We start from the raw sequence: 26587 nt of genomic DNA on the forward strand, positions 1-26587 counted from the left end.
TATTTACAATGGAGGCTTACGGCCAAACCCTAACCTGGAAGACGCTGGGCCAATTGTGCACTGACCTATGGGACTCCCAATCACTGACAGTTGTGATACAGTCTGGAATCAAACCAGGGTCTGTAGTGACACTTCTAGCACAGAGATGCAGTGCCTTAGACCTCTGAGCCACTCAGGAGCCTGAAAACATACCTGAAATTGTCTAATAGAAACTCTCGTTTGCAACTGTTGGACTAATGATTACACCCTAGATCAGCTTGATGTAGGCAATATTGTGAAATGCGGTATTCACTGTGTCAATGTCTGTCAACTTGATTATTCTAATTTCTCTCCACCTTTGCACCTACGTTGTAAACTTTCATTCATATTCTAGGTTGTGGAAACTCATGATGGGTAAAGGGAAAAGTCGAGGATCATGTAGGAGCCTAAACCTATTGATGTTACATTGAACTGGATGAATGGAATATGAATGACAGTCATCCAATATGCTGTAATAGAAATAAGGCCGTGCTCCTAAAAAAAATATTGTCCTCCATCATATTAAACGGAATTGACCGCCACTGCGGAGATACCTCTATGGCCATAGCCACTATTTACTAACAATCGCTTGTATACATGACCAGAGCCACTATTCAGGTTACATTAAATGGACCACAGGTAGCATGATCTTGTTTGGATGGATTAACTACCTTAATTAAAGGTAGTTAATCAAGGTAGGTTAGGTTTGACAAAATTCATATATTTTAATTAATCAACAGGTTCAGTTTCCTAATTTAAAATATATTATTGAGCATATCTAGATTGGTTTCTAGGCGTGTCCATATATACTGTACTTTCCCTTAATGTTTTTGTGGCCCTCAATCTAAAAAATTACTTAATGGTTACCCCTGGTGGATGAACAGCGAAACTAAAGATCCTCTACAGCAAGGCTGCCCAACCTTCTTCCTGGAGATCTACTGTCCTGTAGGTTTTCGATCCAACCCTAATTTAGCATATCTGATTCATCTAGTTAAGATCTTGTTGAGCATCTAATTCGTAGAATCAGGTGTGTTAAATTAGGGTTGGACTGAAAACCCACAGGACGGTAGATCTCCAGGAAGAGGGTTGGACAGCCCTGCTGGCACCCATGCCACATGCCAGTTCAAAACATGTGTTACACATACATTACACAATAACTTGAGAAAGAGGGAAGAGGAAATACATTTCTTTCCTTGTCAGAAACTCCCCAGATAAGGAGTGGCTACCGGTTCAACATAAAACGTAATGTATGAAATGAGTACTGGACACTTCCAACAGAACCTGAATACATGATGAGTATGATCATGGCATCTTTTCTCTCACCCAGCTCTGCTGTTGCTGGTTCCTGGGATCCTGACTGAAAGTGATGTAGAATATATTTATTTACTTTACTTTACTTTACTCTTTGTAATGTCATCTCTATCACTTATACACTACAGTATAGTTGACATTGTAAATGACAATTTAAACAGAGTCTTCCATTGAGTTGGTGGTAGTCAACAGCATCTCAAACACACCCAATAAGACCTATAGTACTGATGTCGCATTCAGAGGGGTCCTTATCGGTGCCATGAGAAGACTGCAGGAGACCACTGCAGGATTCAAGTTAGTAGATTATTAAGTTAAATTGTCTCATTGTTAGATTCTCGGCAGTTGGTGTGTCAGTGAATTTATGTTATGTAGTCAGGTGTCATTGGTGAGCCCTGTTGTTTTTGCAGTTTCACCTACACAGAGGACCGCAACTATGGTCCCTTCCTGGTGAGTGTGAATGGTGTAGCCGGGAACAAAAATGAGAACAATTTCTGGTGAGATTCTTGTTCAAACTGGGGGTAATGGTAAACCAACTACCATTGACCTGATGTGGGTGAGTAATGATAAAAAGGCTCTCTCTGCAAAGCTACAGAATTAAAAACATTTGTTGTTTGTTTGCTGAGGGACAAGTGCAACACATTGACACATTGAACATATAATCGTCCGATTCAAATAAAGGCAAAAACATGCTATTGACCTTAACTTACATTCATAAAATATAACAACTCCTCTGTCACACAAATGTTGCACATACTGTACAGTATAACTACTCACACAGTGACCTATTTGGACATTATTTCTGCAGGTATTGGCTGTTACATCCCAGAACCAAATGACTGCATCATCCTGAGATTTACTGTGTTCATCCTGGGCTCGCATTCTGTGAGTGGCAACGGTCAGAATTCTGGGAAGCTGACAGAAGTACGTAATTATTTTTTTAAAACTTCTAGTTGAATCGAGTACAGGCTTACATAAATGACAACAGAGACAGAATGCAATATTGACAAATAAATACTCCCCTAGATTCATGCCCAGTGTTTGAAAGAAAGGAAAGTGATTACTGTACGAGTAAACCCATAAATTAATCTGCAACCGTGGCAGAATTGCCTTAGTGGGCCATGTTCATAGGCTAAAGTTAATAGGCAAATGACATTCAGCACACTTGCTAATAGGAAAGGAGGAAGAGAGACGTGAAGCTAAGCTGATGAGTTAACATTAGACACTACCAAAGATATCTGCTATGCTAAATGAGGTAACATTATAAAGACTACCCTATGAATACTTGCTATGCTGATGAGGTAATGTTATAGATACTACCTGCTATGCTGATGAGTGAGAGAAAGCGATGTGAGTTATGAGTTTACTAGATTCATGAAAAGTGACGGTCCATTCACACCATTCTTGCTGATTGAACTTTGTAACTACAAAACATTTTTATCTCTTTGCAATGTCATCACCACAGTGTTGACATTGTAGGCAACATTGTTTTCAACAGCCATCCAGACTAGATTCCATTAACCTGGTGGTAGTCAACAGCATCAAATTAGTAGATTATTAGCTTCCATTGTGTCAAATTAAATGTTATTGGTCACAAACACATGGTTAGCAGATGTTATTGCGAGTGTAACAAAATTATTGTGCTTCTAGTTCCAACAATGCAGTAATATCTAACAGTAATCGAACAATTCCACAACAACTACCTAATACACACAAATCTAAGTAAAGGGATGGAATAATAATATATACATATAAATATATGGATGAGTGATGACCGAGCGCCAAAGGCCAGATGCAATAGATAGTATAAAATACAGTATACAGATATGAGATGGTTAATGCAAGATATGTAAACATTATTGACGAGTGATCAATTTATTAAAGTGGCCAATGATTTCAAGTCTGCATGTAGGCAGTAGCTTCTCTGTTTTAGTGATGGCTGTTTAACAGTCTGATGGCCTTGAGATAGAAGCTGTTTTTCAGTCTCTCGGTCCCAGCTTTGATGCACCTGTACTGAACTCACCATCTGGATGTTAGCGGGGTGAACAGGCAGTGGCTCGGGTGGTTGTTGTCCTTGATGATCTTTTTGGCCTTCCTGTGACATTGGATGTTGTAGGTGTCCTAGAGGGCAGGTAGTTTGCCCCCGGTGATGCCTCTGGAGAGCCTTTGCGGTTGTGGGCGGTGCAGTTGCCGTACCAGGCGGTGATACAGGCGGTGATCTAGGGAGTTTTTCCCAGCCACCGTGCTTCTACACCTGCATTGCTTGCTGTTTGGGGTTTTAGGCTGGATTTCTGTACAACACTTGTGACATCAGCTGATGTAAGAAGGGCTTTATAAATACATTTGATTGATTGACAGCCCGACAGGATCCTCTCAATTGTGCATCTGTAAAAGTTTGTGAGGGTTTTAGATGACAAGACAAATTTCGTGTGTTCGCTGTTGTGCCTTCTTCACCACACTATCCGTGTGGGTGGACTATTTCAGTTTGTCCGTGATGTGTATGCCGAGGAACTTAAAACTTTCCACCTTCTCCACTGCTGTCCCATTTATGTGGATAGAGGGGTGTTCCCTCTGCTGTTTCCTGAAGTCCACGATCATCTCCTTTGTTTTGTTGACGTAGAGTGAGAGGTTGTTTTCCTGACACCACACTCTGAGTGCCCTCACCTCCTCTGTAGGTTTGATTGAGTTGGAGGCGTGCATGGCCACGCAGTCACGGGTGAACAGTGAGTATAGGAAGGGGCTGAGCACGCACCCTTGTGGGGCCCCAGCATTGAGGATCAGCGGAGTGGAGATGTTGTTTCCTACCTTCACCACCTGGGGGCGGCCCGTCAGGAAGACCAGGACCCAATTGCACAGGGCGGGGTTGAGATCCAGGGCCTCAAGCTTGATGATGAGCTTGGAGGGTACTGTGGTGTTGAATGCTGAGCTGTAATCAATTAACAGCATTCTTACATAGGTATTTCCTCTTGTCCAGATGGGATAGGGCAGTGTGGGTGTGATGGCGATTGAACCTATTGGGGCGGTTTGCAAATTGAAATTGGGTCTGACAGAAGTGAGTGCTACGGGGTGATAATCATTTTGTCATTGTCAGATGCTGTAGATCGTTAGAAGTGCATTCAAATCATTAATGTTTGAGCAATTGTCTTGTGTTGAACCTTTCAGTGACCATGAACAGACAATGTTATGTAGTGCAAGGTGTCATTTATTGCATGGCATGGAGTGATACTGCATTTTGCACCTTGTTCACTGTCAAAAATAATTGTGGTATTCTGGCATTTCACATCTCAAATGAAAAATAAATACATTGTTCAGTTGTTTTTGCAGTTTCCCCTATACAGAGGACCCCAGCTATGGCCCCTTCCTGGTGAATGTGAATGGTGTGGCTGGTAACAATACTGAGAACTTTCTGGGAGATCCTTGTATAGACTGGGAGGAATGGGACCACAATCAGACCTGATGTCGATGAGTAATGATGTAATGTCTTTCGGTCACAGTGAGGAAAATAGCTATTTTCAATCATTTACTTTCACAAAATTTAACAACTGTCACAAACATTTTGCACATACTGTATAACTATTCACACCATTTAGACATTATTTTCACAGGTACTGGTTGTTACATCCCAGAACGAAATGATCACATCATCCTGAGATTTACAATGTACACCCCAAGCTTGCAATTTGCGAGTGGCAGCGATATGAATCGTGGCTTGTTATTGTTTTTGGTGTGTTAGTTTTTTTGTATTATTTATCTAAGCCTAACCCTTGCCTCAGTGACTGACATACCACACCCTAAGTCCCTAACTAACCCCATACCTAACCCTAAGTCACTAACTAACAGCTAAATTGCTAGCAGGGAGGTTCTCTCGCTTAATACGTGGTTTTGACTGGTTTCTGGGACAGTGATTTTCAACCAGTTGTAAAAGTTATTGTGTGATCATGTTGGAACAGACAGTAGCTCCTGATAAATACAGTTTTGTGATTTGAAAATGTGCCACAGTTTGTGCTACAATTTATACTTTTCAACAACAACAAAAAACATATGAATTAAATAAGTCTCTCATTGTTTGAATTACACATTACATCCAGGCTATATCACAACCGGCCATGATTGAGAGTCCCTTAGGGCGGCGCACAATTGGCCCAGCGTCGTCCGGGTTTGGCCGGTGTAGGCCGTCATTGTAAATGAGAATTTGTTCTTAACTGACTTGCCTAGTTAAATAAAGGTTAAATAAATTAAAATATAAAAATAAAAAACATTTCATGTTGAAGGTTTACCCGGACATCATAGTAAATACATTGCAAAGGAATGTGCCCTTGTTCTTTCTTGCTGAAGTCTAAGAAGAATGAAGATTGAAGATGAGGATGAAGAAAATGAAAACACCTCTTTGAAGACAGTTAAACAAATGTGGAACTGCTAGAAATAACAGTGTAACTTACGTTGCCATGACAAAGACCAAAGCCGGCGGGAGTACCTTTGAGGATAGTGGTGTCTCTCTATCACAGGTGAAGGATCTTTTAAATGAACAAAAAGAGTTCTACAAACAGTTGTTTTGTCCAAATACTGGTGGTTTCAACTAATAAAATAATGGACGACCTGATCAGAGAGGTCCAGGACCTGAAGGACAGCTTGCAGTTCTCCCTGGGTCAGCTCGATGAGTTGAAACAGAAGAATGGCAAGATTACAGCAATCTGTAAGTCATTGAAAGAGGACATCAGTTCTGTGTTTGAATCCATGATAACAATGACGGATAAATCATCTCAAGGGATAATCAAGGCAGAATAATGGTTGTGGACGGAATTGCAGAATCTCCATGAGACCTGGACAGAGTCTGAGGACAAAGTGAGGGAAATGATCTCTGAGAAATTGAAGATGGACCACAGGAAGATTGAGGTGGAGCGTGCCCATCGGACTGAAAAACCCACCACTGGCCCAGGTGACAAGCCCAGGCCAATAGGTAGCTGTTCAAGGACAAGGTAGCTGTTCTGGAGAGAGCCAAGAACTTGAAAGGGAAGTATATATTCCTCAACGAGGACTATCCTGAAGCTGTGCGCCAGAAGAGGAAAGAATCCCAGCCATGAAAGCAGCCAGAGCGTGTGGGGACATTGCTTACATCCGCTATGACAGGCTCATTGTCCACCCTCCCTCCCAGAGGCCTGGAAGGGATGAGAGAGCAAAGCCTATGGGTTCGTAGCTTCAACCCTGCAGCACAAACACACACACCAATTGATTAATGGACTGCTGAATGTACATTTTTTCTCTTGCTTTGTTTGTTCTTTTCCATTTTATGTCTATATCTGATGTTGTGCCGTTGTTATTGCCTCTTACAGCTACCACCCTACTTTTTTCAATTTCCGCCTGAAGACATACCCAAATCTAACTGCCTGTAGCTCAGGCCCAGGACCAAGGATATGCACATTCTAGGTTTCATTTGAAAGAAAACACTCTGAAGTTTGTGTAAATGTGAATTGAATGTAGGAGAATATAACACAATAGATCTGGTTTAGATAATACAATGAAAAAAAACATTTTTTTTCATTTTTATTGTTGTATCATCTTTAAAATGAACAAGACAAAACAAACATTCAGATAGGATGATGGGGACAATTTCAGTGAAAAACATAAGAGGGCAACAGTACTTGTGCAAAGTTTCAGAATGATAACTTCCAAAATGAGTGTGCTACATGATGTTTATCATGAAGTCACCCAGGTGTCCCACACAAGTAGCCCAAATGTACCCAAGTAGCCAAATTGGTGAAGTTATACATTTTGAATGGAATAACTATATACAAAATACCAAAATGGTATTCTAACACACCCCCCCAAAAAATGGAGAAAAAACATGAAAAAAAATACATATACATTTACAAAATAACACTTTCAATATTTGGAAGACCAGATCAGAAGACCAGATCAGTCCTCTACACAATATTGTGCTGCTGATGCCAGGTGCCATAGCAGTCTCTTTCTGCTGTAAAGCAGAGGGTCACCAAGCATGTGGTGCAGGTGATGGGGGACTTCATTTTGCAAAGAACACAGCGATGCCTCCATGCTATGCCCTTTTGGCCCTGAGGCACATCCATGCCTGCAGAAATAAATTTGGGCAGATGAACACCACTTGTGACAGGAGCTGGATGAACCAGCTTCAGTGGGGGATGGACACCTTGGCACTGGGGGCTCCCATTCGGAGTCAGTGTCACTGTGAAAGAAAATGTTCAGTTAGAATAGTTTCACATATGAGCCCTGTATCAACAGGTATAATAAACATATATATATATATATAGAGTACAGGGAACATAAGGTTGAATATATTATTATAGACCTGCTAGATCTACTGTCTCATTTATATTATGACAGACCAGCTAGATCTACTGTCTTTATTATATTACAACAGACCAGCTGTATCTACTGTCTCCATTTCACTTTGGCCATTGCTGTGGACCTGCCCTCCCCTCAACAGCCTCAAATAGGCTATTTCATTTCACAAATAATATTTTATATTATTAATTTCAAACAAAGGCATTCGCATGAGAAGAACTTACCAGTCCAAAACGATGTCCTCTCCTATCAAAACAATATTCCTCCATTTGGCAATAGCTAAATGAATCGTCCTCCAACAATCTCTGTCTCACTTTCCCGATCAATTTCTTCTAAAATTGTGTGTACATCTGTGTATCTAGACCTAGATTTAGCTTTCCCTGACTTAGTCGCCATACTGATTTATATAGAAACAGCTGAAGATGCACTTTACCAAAACAATGCTGTGCGTAACATGCGTGGCTCCTTCCAGTATGAATCTTCAATGGCGAATGAACCTCTTTACGCCGGAGTTTACTACATGGGTTAGTCTTCTAACACATAAACATTACATTTTGCCGTTTACCTCAGCTTATTGGCTATCTACCCAGCTAGATTTCAAGACGATCAGTGGTCATTGGGTTAAAATACAGTCAATCAACGAAACAGCGGTCATATCATTGTTGCACAATGATGTTATTACTTGTTGTCTTCAAATCGGTTTCTTTCAGTCAATACGTCCCGCGAAATGACCCATCAGGTTTGGTTGTGTTACAAACAAACCAGTTGATTGCAATGAAATCAAACATGACTGGAAAAGTCACGTTTAGTGTGTGTATTTACATCAAATGTGTCGTCGAAAATGGAATGAGACAGAATTCCCGACCCAAGCGGTTCAAAAAATGTTTCGTGTTAGGCTATAAAAATGGATTTTATCAAACAAAAGACCATTCGTTGTGTAACAATGAGCATTGGGATTGTAAACAGAGGAAGATCGTCAAAGGTAAACTATTTATTTGATTGCAGTTTGTGATTTTGTTACGCCTGTGCTGGTTGAAATAGTTGTTTTTTATGGGGCTCTATCCTCAGATAATCGCATCGTATTCTTTCGCAGTAAATCCTTTTTTAAATCTGACAACGCAGTTGCATTAGCAAGATTCTAGGCTTTCGAAACATGTGAAACACTCGTATTTTCATGAATGTTTAATATGACTATTTATGTAGCGATCACCGTATGTTGGCGAATTTCATCCCGCTAACTAACGGGTTTGGTGCGCAGAGAGGTTAATGTGATGACATGCTATTTATTGATTCAATTAATCCTGTAACCATTAACTCAGTAACCTGGGGCACCACGGAAAAAGTTTAATGAATGCCCATTTCCCGAATTGACTCAAAGAATATCAGAATATCGATTTCACAGCAGTCACTAATTAATTCATTTCATCATCAGTCTCATTCTGAACGTCGCATAATTCATAAATCGGCACAAACCCGGGACTAGGTAAATCATTCCGTATCACACCAATTGAGTTTATTATTTATTTACTTACAAGATAAATTATAATATAAGATACACATACACAAACAGTCTAGGTTTTTGATTAGAACTTAATACAATGGCAACAGGTCCCTAGCGGACTAACACAATATGACATGTGTTACACAAGATGGAGATTTAAAGAAAGGGAGAGAGAGAGAGAGAAAGTGCATGAGAGAAAAGCACACTGGGATACATTTGTAAACTATGCTTAGTTTAGCCCTAACACCTTGCCCCGAACTGCTGCACTTATGGGTCAGAATTATTATGAATGCATTTACTTGTTGAAGGTCTTCGTTGGGTATCTCTTCGAGGACCGAGGTACGCTTAGTGGGATAAGTTTGGTGAACGCCCTTTTCTTTTGATGACTGCGTCTCCTTCATTGCCGGGTGTAAGTCTCTGATTGTCCACACGATGTCACAATATCCTTTCTCTTGGTTGTCTGTTTCCTTGCACTCGTTCTGTGAGAGTAGTCTTCTTAGGAGGCTAATCAGCCATGTCGACGCTCCCAGCTTGGGTAGCGTGTAGACAACTGATGATCTGAAGAGAATATCTGGTTGGTTCTTTTTGAATTCATCTTCTTAGATACAGTAGTCAACCGTAGCCTTGATTGTTAAGAGGTTCCTTTGTCCTCTTCCTCATGTTGCGTTTAGTCGTAAACCTCGGCTGCAGCGCGTGGTAAACTTAGACTGCATGTAAATTATTAACTTGCAAGTTTTATACCCTTGGGTCACAAAGGGGTGTTTCCGTCTTTATGGCATGCTTTCTGGGTTCCCTGGGGTGTTGCTCGTTACACGGCAAGGTATTAGAACTTACCAGAATCTCGTTTAGACAACTCGTTCAGAAAACAGTTCATCTTTACAATTACATTATATTTGCTCTGGATATTTTCTACACAACGCACAGAATGTTAACGTTATGTACATTTTATGAAAATTCTTCAAGTGTAAATTTTCGTTACAAAGTTATAATTTAACTTTTAATAACATATCAAAAACTACATTCATTTTCCTATTCCATCTATCATTGTTACCACCATTTTGGCTGATGAAATATAAGTCCATTTATTGCACGTTACCTTTCTGAGGTAGATTCTCCATAAGCCCCACACAGACATTCCAGTCCCAAACACTAACAGGACAAAGGATTTGTCTGCTGCCTTAAGATTTACAATGTGCATGAGGCATCATAAACCCCCTCCATCAATCCCTCTATACCGCTCCCTCTCTGCGGGAGGGAGAGACATCTCTGTAGAACTGTGATCCACGGTAACCTGATCCTCACAGGCCAGTCATGACACTGATAAGCTACCTAGGAAAGGGCTGAAAATAGCCCATATGAATATATGTAGCCTTAGAATTTTTTTCATGAAGTCAAAACTTGCTAACATCAGATAACATTCATACTGTACATTAGCCATTTCTGAGACTCACTTAGATAATTCATTTGATGATACTGCAGTAGTAATACAAGGATATAACATCTATAGAAGAGACAGAAATGCTTATGGGGGAGGTGTTGCTGTATATATTCAGAGCCGTGTCCCTGTAATGCTTAGAGAAGATTTTATGTCAAGTGTTATTTAAGTGTTGTTCACTTGGCACATCTAAAGCCTTTTCTTTGCGGTTGTTGCTATAGGCCACCAAGTGCTAACAGTCGGTATCTAAATCATATGTGTGAAATGCTTGATAGTGTATGTGATGTAAACAGAGAGGTCTACTTTCTTGGGGACCTGAATATTGACTGGTTTTCATCAAGCTGTACACTGAAGAGGAAGCTTCTTACTGTAACCAGTGCCTGTAATCTAGTTTAGGTTATTAATCAACCTACCAGGGTGTTTACAAACACTACAGGCACAAGAACATCGATCAAATTTGTACTAATACTGTAGAACTTTGTTCTAAAGCTGTATCCTTACTCATTGGATGCAGTGATCACAATATAGTGGCTATATCCAGGAAAGTCAAAGTTCCAAAAGCTGGGCCTAAAATAGTGTATAAGAGATCATACAAAAATGTTGCTGTGACTTATGTGGATGATGTTAAAAAATATTTGATGGTCTGATGTGATTAATGAGGAGCATCCAGACACTGCACTTGATGAATTTATGAAATTGCTTCTTCCAATTATTGATAAACATGCACCTGACTGAAACTGACTGTTAGAACTGGTAAGGCTTCATGAATTGATGAGGACCTGAAAAACTGTATGGTTAAAAGAGATGGGGCAAAAGGAGTGTCTCACCAATAAACACCTGCACCAGTGTCTCATTGTTTCTCTCACACCATTTGTGCCAAAGTTCAAATTATTGTCAGGAGACAGAAAGTGTAATTTCTCTCATTAATGCAGGGCAAGGCCCAGAGTGACTTATACATTAATATTTAATGGCCCACAGTGACGTTCTGTGCATTCAGGTGATTATTTTTGTTAAATTCTCCTTTGTTTCCATAAAACATGCACTTTATTTTATTGAAATATTTTTTTGTCATTCAAGGCACATGTACAGTGCACTTTTTGCATAGGCAATTATGCAACCAGTTTTGTTCTTCAGCAATGCTGATGCAATGTTGCACTTTACATTCAAAATAAGTTGCAATTCAAAATCTTAGTCTCATTTAATGTACTTAATATACATTTTATATAGCAACATGTTTCCTAAGTCGTAGACGACTATGTTTGTTACTAAAATCAAATCAAAATCAAATTTCATTGGTCACACACATATTTAGCAGGTGGAATTGTGGGTGTACCACAGCGCCGATATCAATCTGAACCTTTGCCACCTAGGAAAAGGTCCAGTGTGTCACTGGACCTTCTCACATAATAGTTGGATTGATACCCCTGATGTAGGGATTCACTCATGTCCCTTTTCATGACGGCGTTAACGTTAGCCACGTGATTGAGTGCTAGCTAGCAGCCAGGGCCCGGTTTCCCGATAGCAATGGAACTCAGGCTGAAGAGTGTTTAACGATGCATCTTTGCTACAACGGCTGATGATGTAACATGCCTTTCCCAAAACACCACATTGAGAGAACGGTTGCTAAGTGTGTCTTTGGAGGATGTGTCGATACTGATAGGATCAAAAGAAAGGGAGCGCTGCTCTCAGATTTCTCCATTAAAATCTTTCCTTAACATTATAATTATTTCACAATACTGATGACAGATCAGCTCCTAGAATAGTTGTCTCCAAACTTTTCTAGCATGAGAGCTAACTTTATAAAATGAAACATGTCGCAAGCAACAATTTTTTTTCTAGCTTTCAAATAGGCAAATGCTTCTCCTCTAACTCTACCCTGGGTCCTTAGTGTAGCCTACAAGAGAAAGTAGTGAACTATGTTGCTTTCTGTCAATATATCTGGTAAAATAATGGTTAAACAACTCTAATGGGGCCCTATAAAATCTGAGATTTCTTTCCCAAATTATTATTATTAGAAAAAAAATGTACGGGTTAAATCTGCAGTTACAAGGAAGAGGGAAACAGTCGTGGAGAATTTGAGGCTTTAATTAGGAACTTATCCACCAGATTTGAAGACGGATCAGCCTCTTGGATATCATTGCGTTTGTACGTGATCCTCTCACAGTCCGCCTAGGTGGAGAATACTCCTCACTTGCTAAGAAAACTATACACTTGCTGGATGAGGCCGCAGTTCAAAATGAGCTGATTGATCTATGAGAATATCTAAGGGGCTTTTATATCATTCTAAATGAATTAATAATAATAATAATAATTGCTTTGTTTAAAAAATAACACTATTTTGAAGATGATTTCGTTTTCAAATAAGCTAAGTGAGCGAGAAAAAGGCCATTATTGAACATGGGATGAGACATTCTTACTAATTTGTAAATAAAGCCAGTTTGTTATTTCGAATGACTTATTTCTGTTTTTAGAGGGAGAGAAACCAAAAGCCCAATCAGCTCATGGGTCACCCGGTCGCTGCCGGCACAAGTATGGAACCAGCATCTGTAGCAACGCAGTTTGCACTGAGATGCAGTGTCTTAGACCTCTGCGCCACTCAGGAGGCCCCATCCACAATGCTGATCAATTGCCTTGCGCAAAGTATCAAAATACAGAGAAGTGTTGCCAAGCGTCTACTGTCCTGCTAATAGCCCACAATGGGCTATTATAAAACATGGTGTCCAGGTCAGGATAACCAAAACATGTCTTTATTAAAGACTATCAGAAAGAATGTTGCTACTTTTTAAAATTTTTATCCAAAGCCATGAATGAGTGAGTCACTCAGCTTTATGTAGGTGCCGAGGCCATATGACTGCGCCATCAACTTGATTATTTAGCAGACATCCCTTGCCTATATTCAGTCAACACATGTATCTTAAGAATATCATGGAATATAATTGAACATTTTAGTTTCTCTTGGAATAAAAACCTTAGCGTAACAACAGTTTTAGTAAGTAATACTGACGAGTAGAAACAAAAAAATAAGTGTATTTTTCTGGGGGTGCGCTTGCAGGACAGAGAAATAGCAATTCTTACACTGTTGTACTAAATTCAATCACCTTCTTCATCCTCATCATTCAGTTCATTGAAATTAAATTTTGAAGTCATGGACAATTATCCGTTTCTATTTGGTTTATGTCGCTCATTCATTGTCAGTTAGAGACACATTAGTGCCTTGTGACCCAAAAGCATAATCAGTGCTCTAACTCCCCCTTGTGCTGGCTGGTCTGAAGCAATGAAGCAGGGACGCAGGGTACCGTACTAAACCACAAATGACCTCTTCGTTGAGCAACCACTGTATGCTAATGTTAGCTAGCTGGTCTGGCACATCGTTGCCCATAAAAGGAAGTTGGGCTAGCGAGCAAGCATTTTAGCAAGGTAGCCTAGGACAACAAAACTAAACACGAGTACTGTATGCCAGTCATAGACCGTTTAGGCAACATGAAATAAGAGGATGGCATCGGCATTTCTCTGCTGGTAGGGCAAGTCATGTTTTTTCTACTTGCACGCATGAACACACACACATTGTTGGAGGAAAATATAGTTGAAATTATTAATTATCTATACATTTCAATTAGAACCATTTATTTTAATACTATTATGTTATGGTATGAAATGTATGGGTTCTTGGTTAAACTAGGACTGAAAATGTAAGTAAAACGAATTAATTGTCTGTACCTTGCGGGTTTAAGGGAGAGGGATGGCATATCTCTTTAGACAGATAAAAATGTTTGTTTGATGTTCCATTAGTGGAGAAGAGTATATCATTTAGACAGATTGGAATGTTTGTTTTATGAGGGGAGTAGAAGACAATCTCCATACCTGAAGACACTGCGCTATTGTGTGGATCGGAGAGTGTGAGAAACTGATGACGTCATTTTATGTTCTCTCTTTAAAATGTAATGTTCTTTGTATTTTGGGTCAGTACTCATCAAGAATAAATGCTGAACTTGTTTTTAAGACGGGTCCCTTTCTATTTCATGCAAAATGATACATTTACAACTTATTATGAAATAGATAGAGTGTGAATTTGGTTTTGGCTACAAAACATATAGGAATTTAGAATTCCTCTAACACACATAAATCAGTACAATGGACAGCCACATCATATTTAGCTTATGTTGATTGGACTAAATAGTTGTTGGTATCTTTTAGATGTCACTGTATTAGACTAAGCATAGGTGATTAGATGTTGTTGAAATTATGAAGTTGAAATGGTGCTGGAATAGTGGAGGCAGCTCCTGTTTTCTTTGCAACTTGAAGTAACTCTCCGTGGTTCTAAATCAATAGTTGTTCAGTAGAGCAAAAATGTCAGAAACATTAACTTGCTTGACCATGCTGTAGGCCGTGTGACTGTTTGTTACATGCAATATGTTTTGGGGGCTTCACCGGACAGATGTTGCTCTCCGGTTTTGTAATGAAACAAATGTGTGGTTGAACATATTCTGCCACTGTGTCTTGTCATTGTCTTGGCCTTTAGGCCTATGTATCAAGGTGGCAAGGCATATGAACTAACAGGTTATAGAGCAAACAACACAATTATCACAACACATCGGTTGTAATATGGCAATTGTTTTTCCTGGCTTGAATTCCCCAATGATTTTCACCATGCACCACTACTGCACACAGTAATACCAACGTCCAAATCATCATGTGAACTAGCTAGCAAGCTGTAAAATCAACTGCACTATCAATTTAGAAACCAACTGCACTATCAATTTAGGAGTCTCACAGAGTTCAACTGGCAGTTCGTCTCTGCCAAGAGCGACAGCAGAGTACGTTTCACAGAGATACTTTCGAGGAGATGGGAAACTCCATTGGAATCGTATTAACACCCATTTTTGTTTTCGTCACTGGGCCGCAAGGTGAATTTTGGGAGATTCCTGGACAAGGTGAACTCTCCTTCAAGGAGTGAATAGGATTCAATTGGGCGCTAACATTAGCATTCATTTTTTGTCAACAAGAGGTACAACATTGCAACTATTTTCCAAGATGTGAGATAATTTACTCGTTCCCTGTAACATCGTAAAGCTTTGGAATCGTGACATTATGTATTTGAGAAAAATAGGCATGTTTCTCGACTCATGCTGCGTTCACATGCTAGTCGGAACTAGGAAACTCAGAACATTTCTGCTAACTGGTTGAACATGGCACGTGTATAACTACAACCAGTTATCAAGTCAGAAATGTGAGCGTTTCCTAGTTCCTAGACTAGCACATGAACGCAGCATTATACCCTGATTTTGAGAAGGGATTGCGTGACGGTTAACTTAGATTTAGCAACCGCGTGACATTGCATGACAACGTGAATGTGATGGGTCGGGGTGTTTCTCCATTGACCAATGGGATTCCTATCTCCTCCTTTCTGTAACATCATTGCGACATGGTACTTGAAGGTGAAATGGAGTTGAATATTTTGGTACGCTGTTTAGATTGAGAACATCTAAGCGAAATATGTACTTTGTCATGACGATATAAACAGGTTTTGTGTTCTAGACAAGTATGCCCATACCGTCTATTGGCTAATTTGGCGATCTGGAGTGCATGTCATTGTTTTAAAATTGTTATGAAATGTGATAGTGTGTTATTCCCTACCTCCAGTGACGAGAATTATGTTCAATGATCCGTTCCAAGTATTTGTGTGTGGGTATACAACTGTGCATGTGTGTACATTTCAAATTTATGCTTGTGAGTGTCTATATGCATGAGTATTCTTGTATGATGTGCATGAGTTTGTTTGTGTTATAAGATAACTGTTCAAGAACTTACTACTTTTTTGCTACTTTGCAACTACTTAGCATGTTAGCTTTCCCTAACACTTACCTTAAACCTTTTATCGAACCCTTCCCCTAACCTTAACCATTTAACCTATGTCCTAAACTTAATCCCCGCTGATCCTCAACACTGGGGCCCCACAAGGGTGCGTTCTGAGCCCTCTCCTGTACTCCCTGTTCACCCACGACTGCGTGGCCATGCACGCCTCCAACTCAATCATCAAGTTTGCGGACGACACAACAGTGGTAGGCTTGATTACCAACAACGACGAGACGGCCTACAGGGAGGAGGTGAGGGCCCTCGGAGTGTGGTGTCAGGAAAATAACCTCACACTCAACGTCAACAAAACTAAGGAGATGATTGTGGACTTCAGGAAACAGCAGAGGGAACACCCCCATCCACATCGATGGGACAGTAGTGGAGAGGGTAGCAAGTTTTAAGTTCCTCGGCATACACATCACAGACAAACTGAATTGGTCCACTCACACAGACAGCATCGTGAGGAAGGCGCAGCAGCGCCTCTTCAACCTCAGGAGGCTGAAGAAATTCGGCTTGTCACCAAAAGCACTCACAAACTTCTACAGATGCACAATCGAGAGCATCCTGGCGGGCTGTATCACCGCCTGGTATGGCAACTGCACCGCCCTCAACTGTAAGGCTCTCCAGAGGGTAGTGAGGTCTGCACAATGCATCACCGGGGGCAAACTACCTGCCCTCCAGGACACCTACACCACCCGATGCTACAGGAAGGCCATAAAGATCATCAAGGACATCAACCACCCGAGCCACTGCCTGTTCACCCCGCTGTCATCCAGAAGGCGAGGTCAGTACAGGTGCATCAAAGCTGGGACCGAGAGACTGAAAAACAGCTTCTATCTCAAGGCCATCAGACTGTTAAACAGCCACCACTAACATTGAGTGGCTACTGCCAACACACTGTCAATAACACTGACTCTACTCCAGCCACTTTAATCATGGGAATTGATGGGAAATGATGTAAATATATCACTAGCCACTTTAAACAATGCTACCTTATATAATGTTACTTACCCTACATTATTCATCTCATATGCATACGTAGATACTGTACTCTATATCATCGACTGCATCCTTATGTAATACATGTATCACTAGCCACTTTAACTATGCCACTTGGTTTACATACTCATCTCATATGTATATACTGTACTCGATATCATCTACTGTATCTTGCCTATGCTGCTCTGTACCATCACTCATTCATATATCCTTATGTACATATTCTTTATCCCCTTACACTGTGTATAAGACAGTAGTTTTTTTTTGGAATTGTTAGTTAGATTACTTGTTCGTTATTACTGCATTGTCGGAACTAGAAGCACAAGCATTTCGCTACACTCGCATTAACATCTGCTAACCATGTGTATGTGACAAATAAAATTTGATTTGGTTTGATTTGATTTGATTTGAACCTTAACCCCTAGTTTAGCTAACGTTAGCCAGCTAGCTAACATTAGCCACCTAGCTAGAATTTGTAACATATCATACGTTTAGATTATTTTTTTCTTTAGGTATAGTACGTTTTGCAAATTAGTAACATATTGTATATCGGGGCTTGATATGGTTTCCAGTTCTTGAAATACTTTGCAAATGCAACTTATTTTTAATGTGAAAAAGGAAATGGTCAAGTCATTCCTCTTACATTTTAGTTGATGCTCATATCGAGAGCAACTTACAGTAGTGAGTGAATACATTTTTACACGGGGGAATTGAACCCACAACCCTAGCGTTGCAAGCGCCATGCTCTACCAAATGAGCCACATCATCACAATCCACAGGCCCAAGGCACAGTGTACATAAGAGTTCCACATCTTTATTACAAAGTGAAACTTCAGCAAAACAAACCAATGAATACCGAAACGTGACTACATGGTGCACATACACAAAACAATATCCCACAAACACAGGTGGGAAAAATGGCTCCCTAAATATGATCCCCAGGCAACGATTACCAGCTGCCTCTAATTGGGAACCATACAAAACACCAACATGGAAATATAGAGCTAGAACACCCCCTAGTCACACCCTTACCTACTACACCATAGAGAAACAAGGGCTCTTTGTGGTCAGGGTGTGACAATTGTGCATTGTTTTTCTTCGTGGTGATGGAAAGTCTACAGGTACAAACCTATATGACCAGTTTTTAGTTTTTGCCCATAACTTTGCACAAATTGATATGTTTGAGGACAAGGTTTTGTTCTATATGGATTCCATTACAATGAAGATTGTAGAGAAAAGGACAGGCCAACAACTTACAATTCCAACTATTGTATCCTTCAAGATATGATTCTTAATTATACAACTACCTTTTTTTTTGCCAAAGCAGTGATGCTGATTATAATTTTTTTGTCTGTGCTACAGATGTCTATTATTTTTCAGTGGGTGCTGCAGCACCCTCACCACACCTAGTTCCTGCGGCTATGTGAAAAAGGCTGTCCCCATTGGGGCTGGTGTTTTCAACCAGTCTGGAGTGTGCTTGTTATTTAGGCTGTCTGGTCTATCCGGGCTGGTGATGTGACCTTGCAGCAGAACTTGTAGTGCCAAGTCCTGACAACAATAGAGATAACCCAATCTATAACACATTTTCATAAACTCCCATCATGTCGTAGTCACCCAGACACATTTCGTAATCTTTGGTCGCTGGCGGCTGGACAGTTCTTCTGCGAGAACGCACAGTGGGTCCAGGTAATTTGAAAAGTAGCAGTCAGTGTCGTATCCCCATGGTGTGCTTCCCTGGTCTACAAATCCCTGTTGTGTTTCCATTATCAGATATTGCACCAGTGTTTACAAGCTTTTGTTATGCCACCTCAGAGGTCTGATCAATCATCTTGTCTCCAGGACCAGCTGGAAATGTATTCCTATGCTTCTACTCTTTGGTATTTTTATACACTATTAGCCTTGTCGACATTCCAACAGAGGAGGTGCACAATCCATAGAGTGGGTGTGCAGGAAATCACTGTCAATGATTGATAAGACTGATTTAAGCTCATGCATAGTATGTTTTAAGCCCTTTACTGAACAGTCAAACATAATATTGAAATGTTGCCAGCCATCAGCCAAGGTCACAGGCAATTCAGCTTGTAACCTTAGTGGACTACTAGTCCTTAAACCACCAAGTGCATTTTGTAAAACAAACTTGGTTTATCAAATAATCATGCTCCATTTCCATGTAGAACCCTCTGCAGAAAGGGTTCTACGTGGAACCAAAAAGGGTTCTACTATGGGGACAGAGGAAAAACCCTTTCAGGTTCTAGATAGCAACTTTTTGGGGTGAAAATATATATACACGCGCACACGTGAGTGTAAATAATATGTACAGTCATTTCTGAAATGATTGTGTGTACAGGTATATTGTTGCAGTCATTTTATTTCCCCGTACAAGTGGTACTCCAAAGCTACTTGTACTTTATTAACCTTTGACAGTAATTACAAATGGAATGTTATTTTACAGTAGTTTGGGTATATAACAGTATCATGGTGAAACTCTATTTTTCATTCTAAAACAGTCTTAAGATGTGCCATAACAGGAAAAAAGTAAGGTAGTAATGGCCAATGTGCAATTTATGACAACAGCACTTCTTCAAATCATGAACCATTATCAGTCAGGCGCTTCTTCTGACTGTTCACCATTTTGTAAAATTCAGGATGATGTGGTCATTTGGTTCTGGGATGTAACAGCCAATACCTGTGAAAACAAGGTCCAAATCGGTCATTTTGTGTTAACAGTAATGTGCACAATTCATGTGAAAAATACATTGTAAATAACACTAGCTTTTCCGCTTAAATGCAAAAGCTTTGCTCTCTGAGAGAGAGTTCTAAACACAGTCTTAGCATTGTGAGTGTGAGACTACTACTCCTCACCCACATCAGGTCTGATCACGGGTCCATTCTTCCCAGTCGGAACAAGAAGCTCCCAGTAAGTGTGCTCATTTTGTGTTTACAGTATGTGCACAATTAATGTGACAAATAGGTCGTAAATAACACTTGCTTTTGCCCTTAATTCTGTAGAAAGAGAGCGAGAGAGAGACAGATATTCTAAATCATGACTCGCCCACGTCAGGTCTGATCACAGATCCATTCTTCCCAGTCTGAACAAGGAGCTCCCAGTAAGTGTGCTCAGCATTGTTCCCGGCTACACCATTCACACTCTCCAGGAAAGGACCATAGTTGAAGTTCTCTGTGTAGGTAAACCTGGAAGAACAATGATCACTGACATAAACATAAAATCTTTGACACACCATCTGCCAATTATAATACACCTTACCCATTCCAAAAGCAAGAATACCACCATTACTTTAGACATTGAAAACATGAAAATGACATACCATTCCTTTCCATGCAATAAATCACACATTGAACTACAGAACATTGTCTGTAAATTGGCATAGAAACTATTGCTCAAACTGTATCGTCGATATTGCATAAATGAGCTATTCTAGAAAATCAGACAATGGAATTTAAATGGTCTACTCACTTGAAGTCTGCATTGGTCTGATGCAGTCTCCTCATGGCACCGAGTAGGATCCCTCTGTACACAATGTCAGTACTGTAGGTCTCATTGGGTGCATCGGCGATGCTGTTGACTATTGTCAAATTGATGGGGTTTGATCCATGTTCCTCTGTAATAAAATTGTAATCAAAAATTAACTACACTGTATAGGTTATAAAGAGAACATTAAAGAGATGTACATATATTCCACATTACTTTCAGTCAGGATCCCAGGAACCAGCAACAGCAGAGCTGTAGAGAGAAAAGATGCCATGATTAAACTCATCCTGTATTCAGTTGGGAGATAAGTTGGAAGTGTACACTGATGCAATCACTCCTTTTTATATTAAAACTTGTAACCACTCCTTTAGTGAGTGCATTTTCTTTATCTTGGCAACATGCTGGCTAGACTGAAAATAATCTGATTTCTTTCCTTTCTCTTGCCGTTGTGCTTGACCTGTACGGTTTGTACTGCCAAACTCAACATTTAGTTTGTGTCATATCTTGTATGTATCACCATCAGTCAACTGTTTCAGGGGACTTTAAAAAAGGTCAACTTGACCACAATGACCTTGTATTCAACTTTCATAGTTTACTTATTGTACCGACCTATAGTATCCTGAGTACCAGTCTCTTTAGTTAACATTCCACAAACGTTTGTCGGCAGATAAACATTTGACAATCCTACCAGTGTGTCTGAGCTTTTATATTCTAGATCGCAAATTTTTTTCAAAGAGCTCTACCAAAGTAAAAAATATTGTGCAGTGACTAGCCCAACAGCGAAGGTCCTGAAGTGGGGTGGGGACCCCAACCAAAACGTCCTTATGGTCCTGAAAAGGCTAAGGTCTGTGAACAAAGGACACATTAAACCTTCAGCTTCAGACAACATAGACTGAGAATGGATAACATTAAATCAGAAATCTTTGAAAAGTTGAGTCACTGACTATCAACCTTCTTTGTTTTCCTTGTGTTCAAAATATTCACAAAAACATAACTGTAATAGAAGCTCCATTGTTATTCTCAGAGTCCGTATTCATGTCATAAGGAATTCCCCTCAACCAAAAATTGGGGAAAACAAACATTTTCCATTGACCCCCCATTGTAAGAGTTAACTTCTTCATAGATTTTATACAGAAATAACAAAAAATGACAAAAGTGTGTTGGGTTGTTCAATATGCTGTACGTAACCAGGTCATAAATCCCGACCTATGGTTCGCAATGCTCCAACATAGGGAAATAGAGCCATCGAGAAGAGCTCTGTGGCTTCAGGCTATTCCTGTGGAAGAGTGGGAAATGTTGGGACAAGTTGTCCAAGGACCTGGTGTCCAAGTAGGCTACGCATTTTTTTCCTCACCTTTATTTAATCAGGTAGGCTAGTTGAGAACAAGTTCTCATTTACAACTGCGACCTGGCCAAGATAAAGCAAAGCAGTGCGACACAAAACAGAGTTACACATGGAATAAACACACAGTCAATAACACAATAGAAAAACAGTCTATACAGTATGTGCAAATGAGGTTAGATAAGAGGTATGGCAATAAATAGGCCATAGTGGCGAAACAATTACAATTTAGCAATTAAAACACTGGAGTGATAGATGTGCAGAAGATGAATGTGCAAATAGAGATACTGGGGTGCAAAGGAGAGAAAAAAAAGAGCTGCTCTAACAGCTGGTGCCTAAAGTTAGTGAGGGAGATATGAGTCTCCAGCTTCAGTGATTTTTGCAATTCGTTCCAGTCTTTGGTATCAGAGAACTGGAAGGAAAGGCAGCCAAAGAAGGAATTTCCTTTGGTGGTGACCAGTGAAATATACCTGCTGGAGCACGTGCTACAGGTGGGTGCTGCTATGGTGACCAGTGAGCTGTGATAAGGCGGGGCTTTACCACGCAAAGACATAGATGACCTGGAGCCAGTGGGTTTGGCGATGAATATGAAGCAAGGGCCAGCCAACGAGAGCATACAGGTCGCAGTGGTGGGTAGTATATGGGGTTTTGGTGACAAAACGGATGGCACTGTGAAAGACTGCATCCTATTTGCTGAGTAGAGTGTTGGAGGCTGTTGTAAATGACATCGCCGAAGTCAATGTGTGTGGGAAAAAATTACATCACATAAGACATTTAAGGACAGAGGAGAGGCAGAATGATTACAAGCTGGAGGTTACGGCAAATTCCACAGCACCATGATTCCCTGTTAAAGCTTCGGCTCAAGCTGTTGGTTTTGCATTTAGTACCAACTGGTACTTTTTAAAAATTAGATAGCCCTTACACGGGCCTTTGTTTCTACTGCCCTGGGGAGTGTTGAAAGAACCCCCAATACAGTTTCCTTCTTTTTGTTGAAGTCACGTCTCTGCATCTCATTTTGTGCTATCCCGCTTAGGATCGTGTTAGTGAATGGGTATAGCCTTTGACAATTACTTTTAATGGAGGCTATCAAATCATTCGGAATGGTTTTCAACACCCAGAAAAGTGATAGGGTTGAGTCTTTCGAATCCGGTATCAGGAAGAATAAAAGTCAGAATATGTCATTAATTAAATTCAAGCAATAAATGGTAAATGCAATTTTCGTATATACGGGCTCTCTGTCCCACCTTGCAGGGCAAACAGAGAACTGACCAGATGTTCGTAAACAGTTATTCTTATACTGTAATAGACATAATTTCAACCCATCTGTTGGCCTATCACAGTAGAGGCTGAGCGTGGTTTTAGACTTGCTCAGCCTATCGCAGGCGCTCAGACTAGTCCTAGCCTCTTGGCGCTCCTTGGAGCCCGACATCTGCGGTTGTGTAGATTAACTCTGTGTTGGTACCACACACAGTTGTAATAGTTGCTCAGTTCCTGCTATTGTGTTGTTCAGTATTTTTCCATCTCAGTTAAACCTCATGTTGACCACCCCTCCCTATACCTGATTAACCACAACTTTGTAACATGCAGCAAGTCACACCATGTGCTCAATAGTCACACACAGACAGGCAAGGCAAATGTAGCAAACAGTACACCGCTTTGCAACATGCAAGTCACACCATGTTACTCAGTTCTTGTCACACACAAAGACAAAGCAGCTGTTGTTCAAACAATTCAATCTTAAGTAATATGGTAGCGGGTTTAAAATGCATTAATCCTAAATCCTTACAAGAGACAGTTGAAAGTTCCAATACTTTCAGCAAGTAAAGCATCATAACACGCAGTTACCCCTGCAAGCTCCTTGTAGTTGTCCTTGTTAACGGAACTTTCCCTCTCATCGGGTCCTCCTAAAAGCATATTCTTGCATGCCCCGCTTTTGTTTAGCTGAACAATCGATGTTCTTCAGGTCACTGCACCCACCTTTCGACCAAGGCTGACTTACCAAATAGACCAGCAATACAGGCGACCTGATGAAAGGCTCCCTGTTAACCATCTATACTTTTGATTCAAGTTAGTATTGAATGCCCTCGCCTTTTCATCAGTCTTCATGAAACTGATCAAGCAGAGGTCGACCCTCGCTTTTAATTTGCACCTTTTCCGTGTACCCCAGAGAATGAAAGGGGTTCAACAAGAAGTCCACAACATTCGACAGCGTTGGCCATTCTACCATTCTGGTGGACAAAACTACACTCGTGCTGGTAGCTAGCAAATTATTTTTGTGTTTAGTGCAATTTAAGTTAAAAAACCAAGAAAACAATTTATGATATACCTCGGTCTCCTGTCATTTGAAAAAACAAATTTGAATAATATCCCAAAAATGCTTATCACTCTTCACTCGTAATCTCTATCCAACAATGTCACCAAGCTTCTCAACACATAGAACCCACAAATGGCTCTGTGGCACAATCCCAATACAACTCACTAGGTTAGTTCTCTGATCCTAATTCTATGATTGGATGGACAACATGTCAGTTCATACTGCAAAAGCTTTGATTGGTTGGAGGATGTCCTGCGGGAGTGGTCATAATTACCATCTATGTCCACGGAAGGGGCTGAGGCCTATGAGCCGCCTAGATTTTGTATTGAAGTCTATGTAGCCAGAGGCCGGAAGCTAGCTGTCCTCTGGCAACACCATGGTGTTACCCCAGACAGTACTGTTGAAGTTACTGTAGACCTTCCTTGCAAAACAGTGTATGTTAAAGCAATTATTTGGTGACATATGAATATTTAGTATAGTTTTATCTGAAAAGGTTAACTTTAAGGTTTCACTATTTACATATTTATGACATTTCACTGAGGATGGTCCTCCCCTTCCTCTGAGGAGCCTCCACTGCTGTACACACAATTTCAGAAATATCCTTATAAACAATAATGTCTCAAGTAAAAGTCTCGCCTAGATTTTGTATTGAAGTCTATGTAGCCAGAGGCCGGAAGCTAGCTGTCCTCTGGCAACACCATGGTGTTACCCCAGACAGTACTGTTGAAGTTACTGTAGACCTTCCTTGCAAAACAGTGTATGTTAAAGCAATTATTTGGTGACATATGAATATTTAGTATAGTTTTATCTGAAAAGGTTAACTTTAAGGTTTCACTATTTACATATTTATGACATTTCACTGAGGATGGTCCTCCCCTTCCTCTGAGGAGCCTCCACTGCTGTACACACAATTTCAGAAATATCCTTATAAACAATAATGTCTCAAGTAAAAGTCTCGCCTAGATTTTGTATTGAAGTCTATGTAGCCAGAGGCCGGAAGCTAGCTGTCCTCTGGCTACACCATGGTGTTACCCCAGACAGTACTGTTGAAGTTACTGTAGACCTTCCTTGCAAAACAGTGTATGTTAAAGCAATTATTTGGTTATTTGGTGAGTTGGTACAATTCCAAGTGTGGGAAGTTAAAACCACCCTCAGACTTAGAATAAAAAGGAATGTTTTACATCTCTAGGAGTTTTATTTGCCCATATAAAGTCTTATGGCCGAGTATACATTTTTTAAAGTTTTTTTTTTTTTACCCCTTTTTCTCCCCAATTCTGTGGTATCCAATTGTTGTAGTAGCTACTATCTTGTCTCATCGCTACAACTCTCGTACGGGCTCGGGAGAGACGAAGGTTTAAAGTCATGCGTCCTCCGATACTCAACCCAACCAAGCCGCACTGCTTCTTAACACAGCACGCAAATCAGCTTACTTCCTGTTCAGAGCGCATTCCCAGTACAAGCAATATAAAAGAATAGCAACATACAGATGAGCTTCATCTTTCTTACTTACTAGGCTTTGGATAAAGATCAGTCTTTAAGTAGGCACCCTTTGTTTTTGAGTCATTAGTACATGCTTTCATTAATTCAAGTTGTACTTTCTAGAATAATTACCTAGCCTTCATGATGCTAAACTAATGTGTGCTAACTAATTGCCATAGAAAGTACATTGGGTGTTAACTATCTTTGACACGCAACTTCCTGTACTTTATAATGTACTGTATCTGGCTAATGTGCGTGCCTAGGTATCTTTGCTACAAGATGATACCGTTGTAATTATGTTGTATGTATACATAGTACGCGTATTGCTGTTTTAGTCATTTTGTGGCACTTTTCTAGTCAGGTACATTTTCCTCCTTTCAGCAACATTATTTTGGCAAGCTAGGCCTATTGACTGTATCATGAGCTTGTTATAGTTAGTATATTGGGTCAGGCTGTTCTTTACGTGTATGCACTTGTGAGAAGGTGTGCAGATAATTTTGCAATAATATTTGCTATATTCTGTACTTTAC

At 40.2% G+C, this 26587-nt stretch overlaps 1 protein-coding gene and 1 long non-coding RNA gene across 3 annotated transcripts in view; one reads left to right on the forward strand and one right to left on the reverse strand.

The window, feature by feature from the left end:
- Positions 1–1131: 1131 nt before the first annotated feature.
- LOC112266731 overlaps positions 1132–26587 on the forward strand; it is a 40772-nt gene continuing 15316 nt past the window's right edge. Inside the window, exons 1-5 of one of the 2 annotated variants that reach the window (XR_002955983.2) lie at positions 1132–1260; positions 1346–1381; positions 1491–1623; positions 1737–1882; positions 2135–2250. This is a non-coding gene — a long non-coding RNA (uncharacterized LOC112266731). Of the gene's footprint in view, positions 1261–1345; positions 1382–1490; positions 1624–1736; positions 2251–26587 lie in introns of both variants that reach the window. The other variant, XR_002955982.2, reaches the window with a different exon arrangement.
- LOC112266730 (transcobalamin-1) lies at positions 19783–21250 on the reverse strand. The gene is made up of 4 exons (XM_024444474.1): positions 21139–21250; positions 20908–21052; positions 20485–20624; positions 19783–20118 (listed from the first exon to the last, which is right to left on the reverse strand). The coding sequence occupies exons 1-4, from the start codon at positions 21206–21208 to the stop codon at positions 20057–20059; spliced, it is 417 nt and encodes a 138-aa protein (XP_024300242.1). The 5' UTR covers positions 21209–21250; the 3' UTR covers positions 19783–20056.

Source organism: Oncorhynchus tshawytscha, linkage group LG14 (assembly GCF_018296145.1).
Source record: "Oncorhynchus tshawytscha isolate Ot180627B linkage group LG14, Otsh_v2.0, whole genome shotgun sequence".
Lineage (NCBI taxonomy): Eukaryota > Metazoa > Chordata > Actinopteri > Salmoniformes > Salmonidae > Oncorhynchus > Oncorhynchus tshawytscha.

Coding starts and splice junctions, on each gene's coding strand:
- LOC112266730 (XM_024444474.1), bottom strand. CDS start 21,208: ATGAGTTTAATCATGGCATCTTTTCTCTCTACAGCTCTGCTGTTGCTG. Junction 20,625..20,907: donor CAGACCAATGCAGACTTCAA/GTGAGTAGACCA, acceptor TTGTTCTTCCAG/GTTTACCTACACAGAGAACT. Junction 20,119..20,484: donor TGTGATCAGACCTGACGTGG/GCGAGTCATGAT, acceptor TTGTTTTCACAG/GTATTGGCTGTTACATCCCA.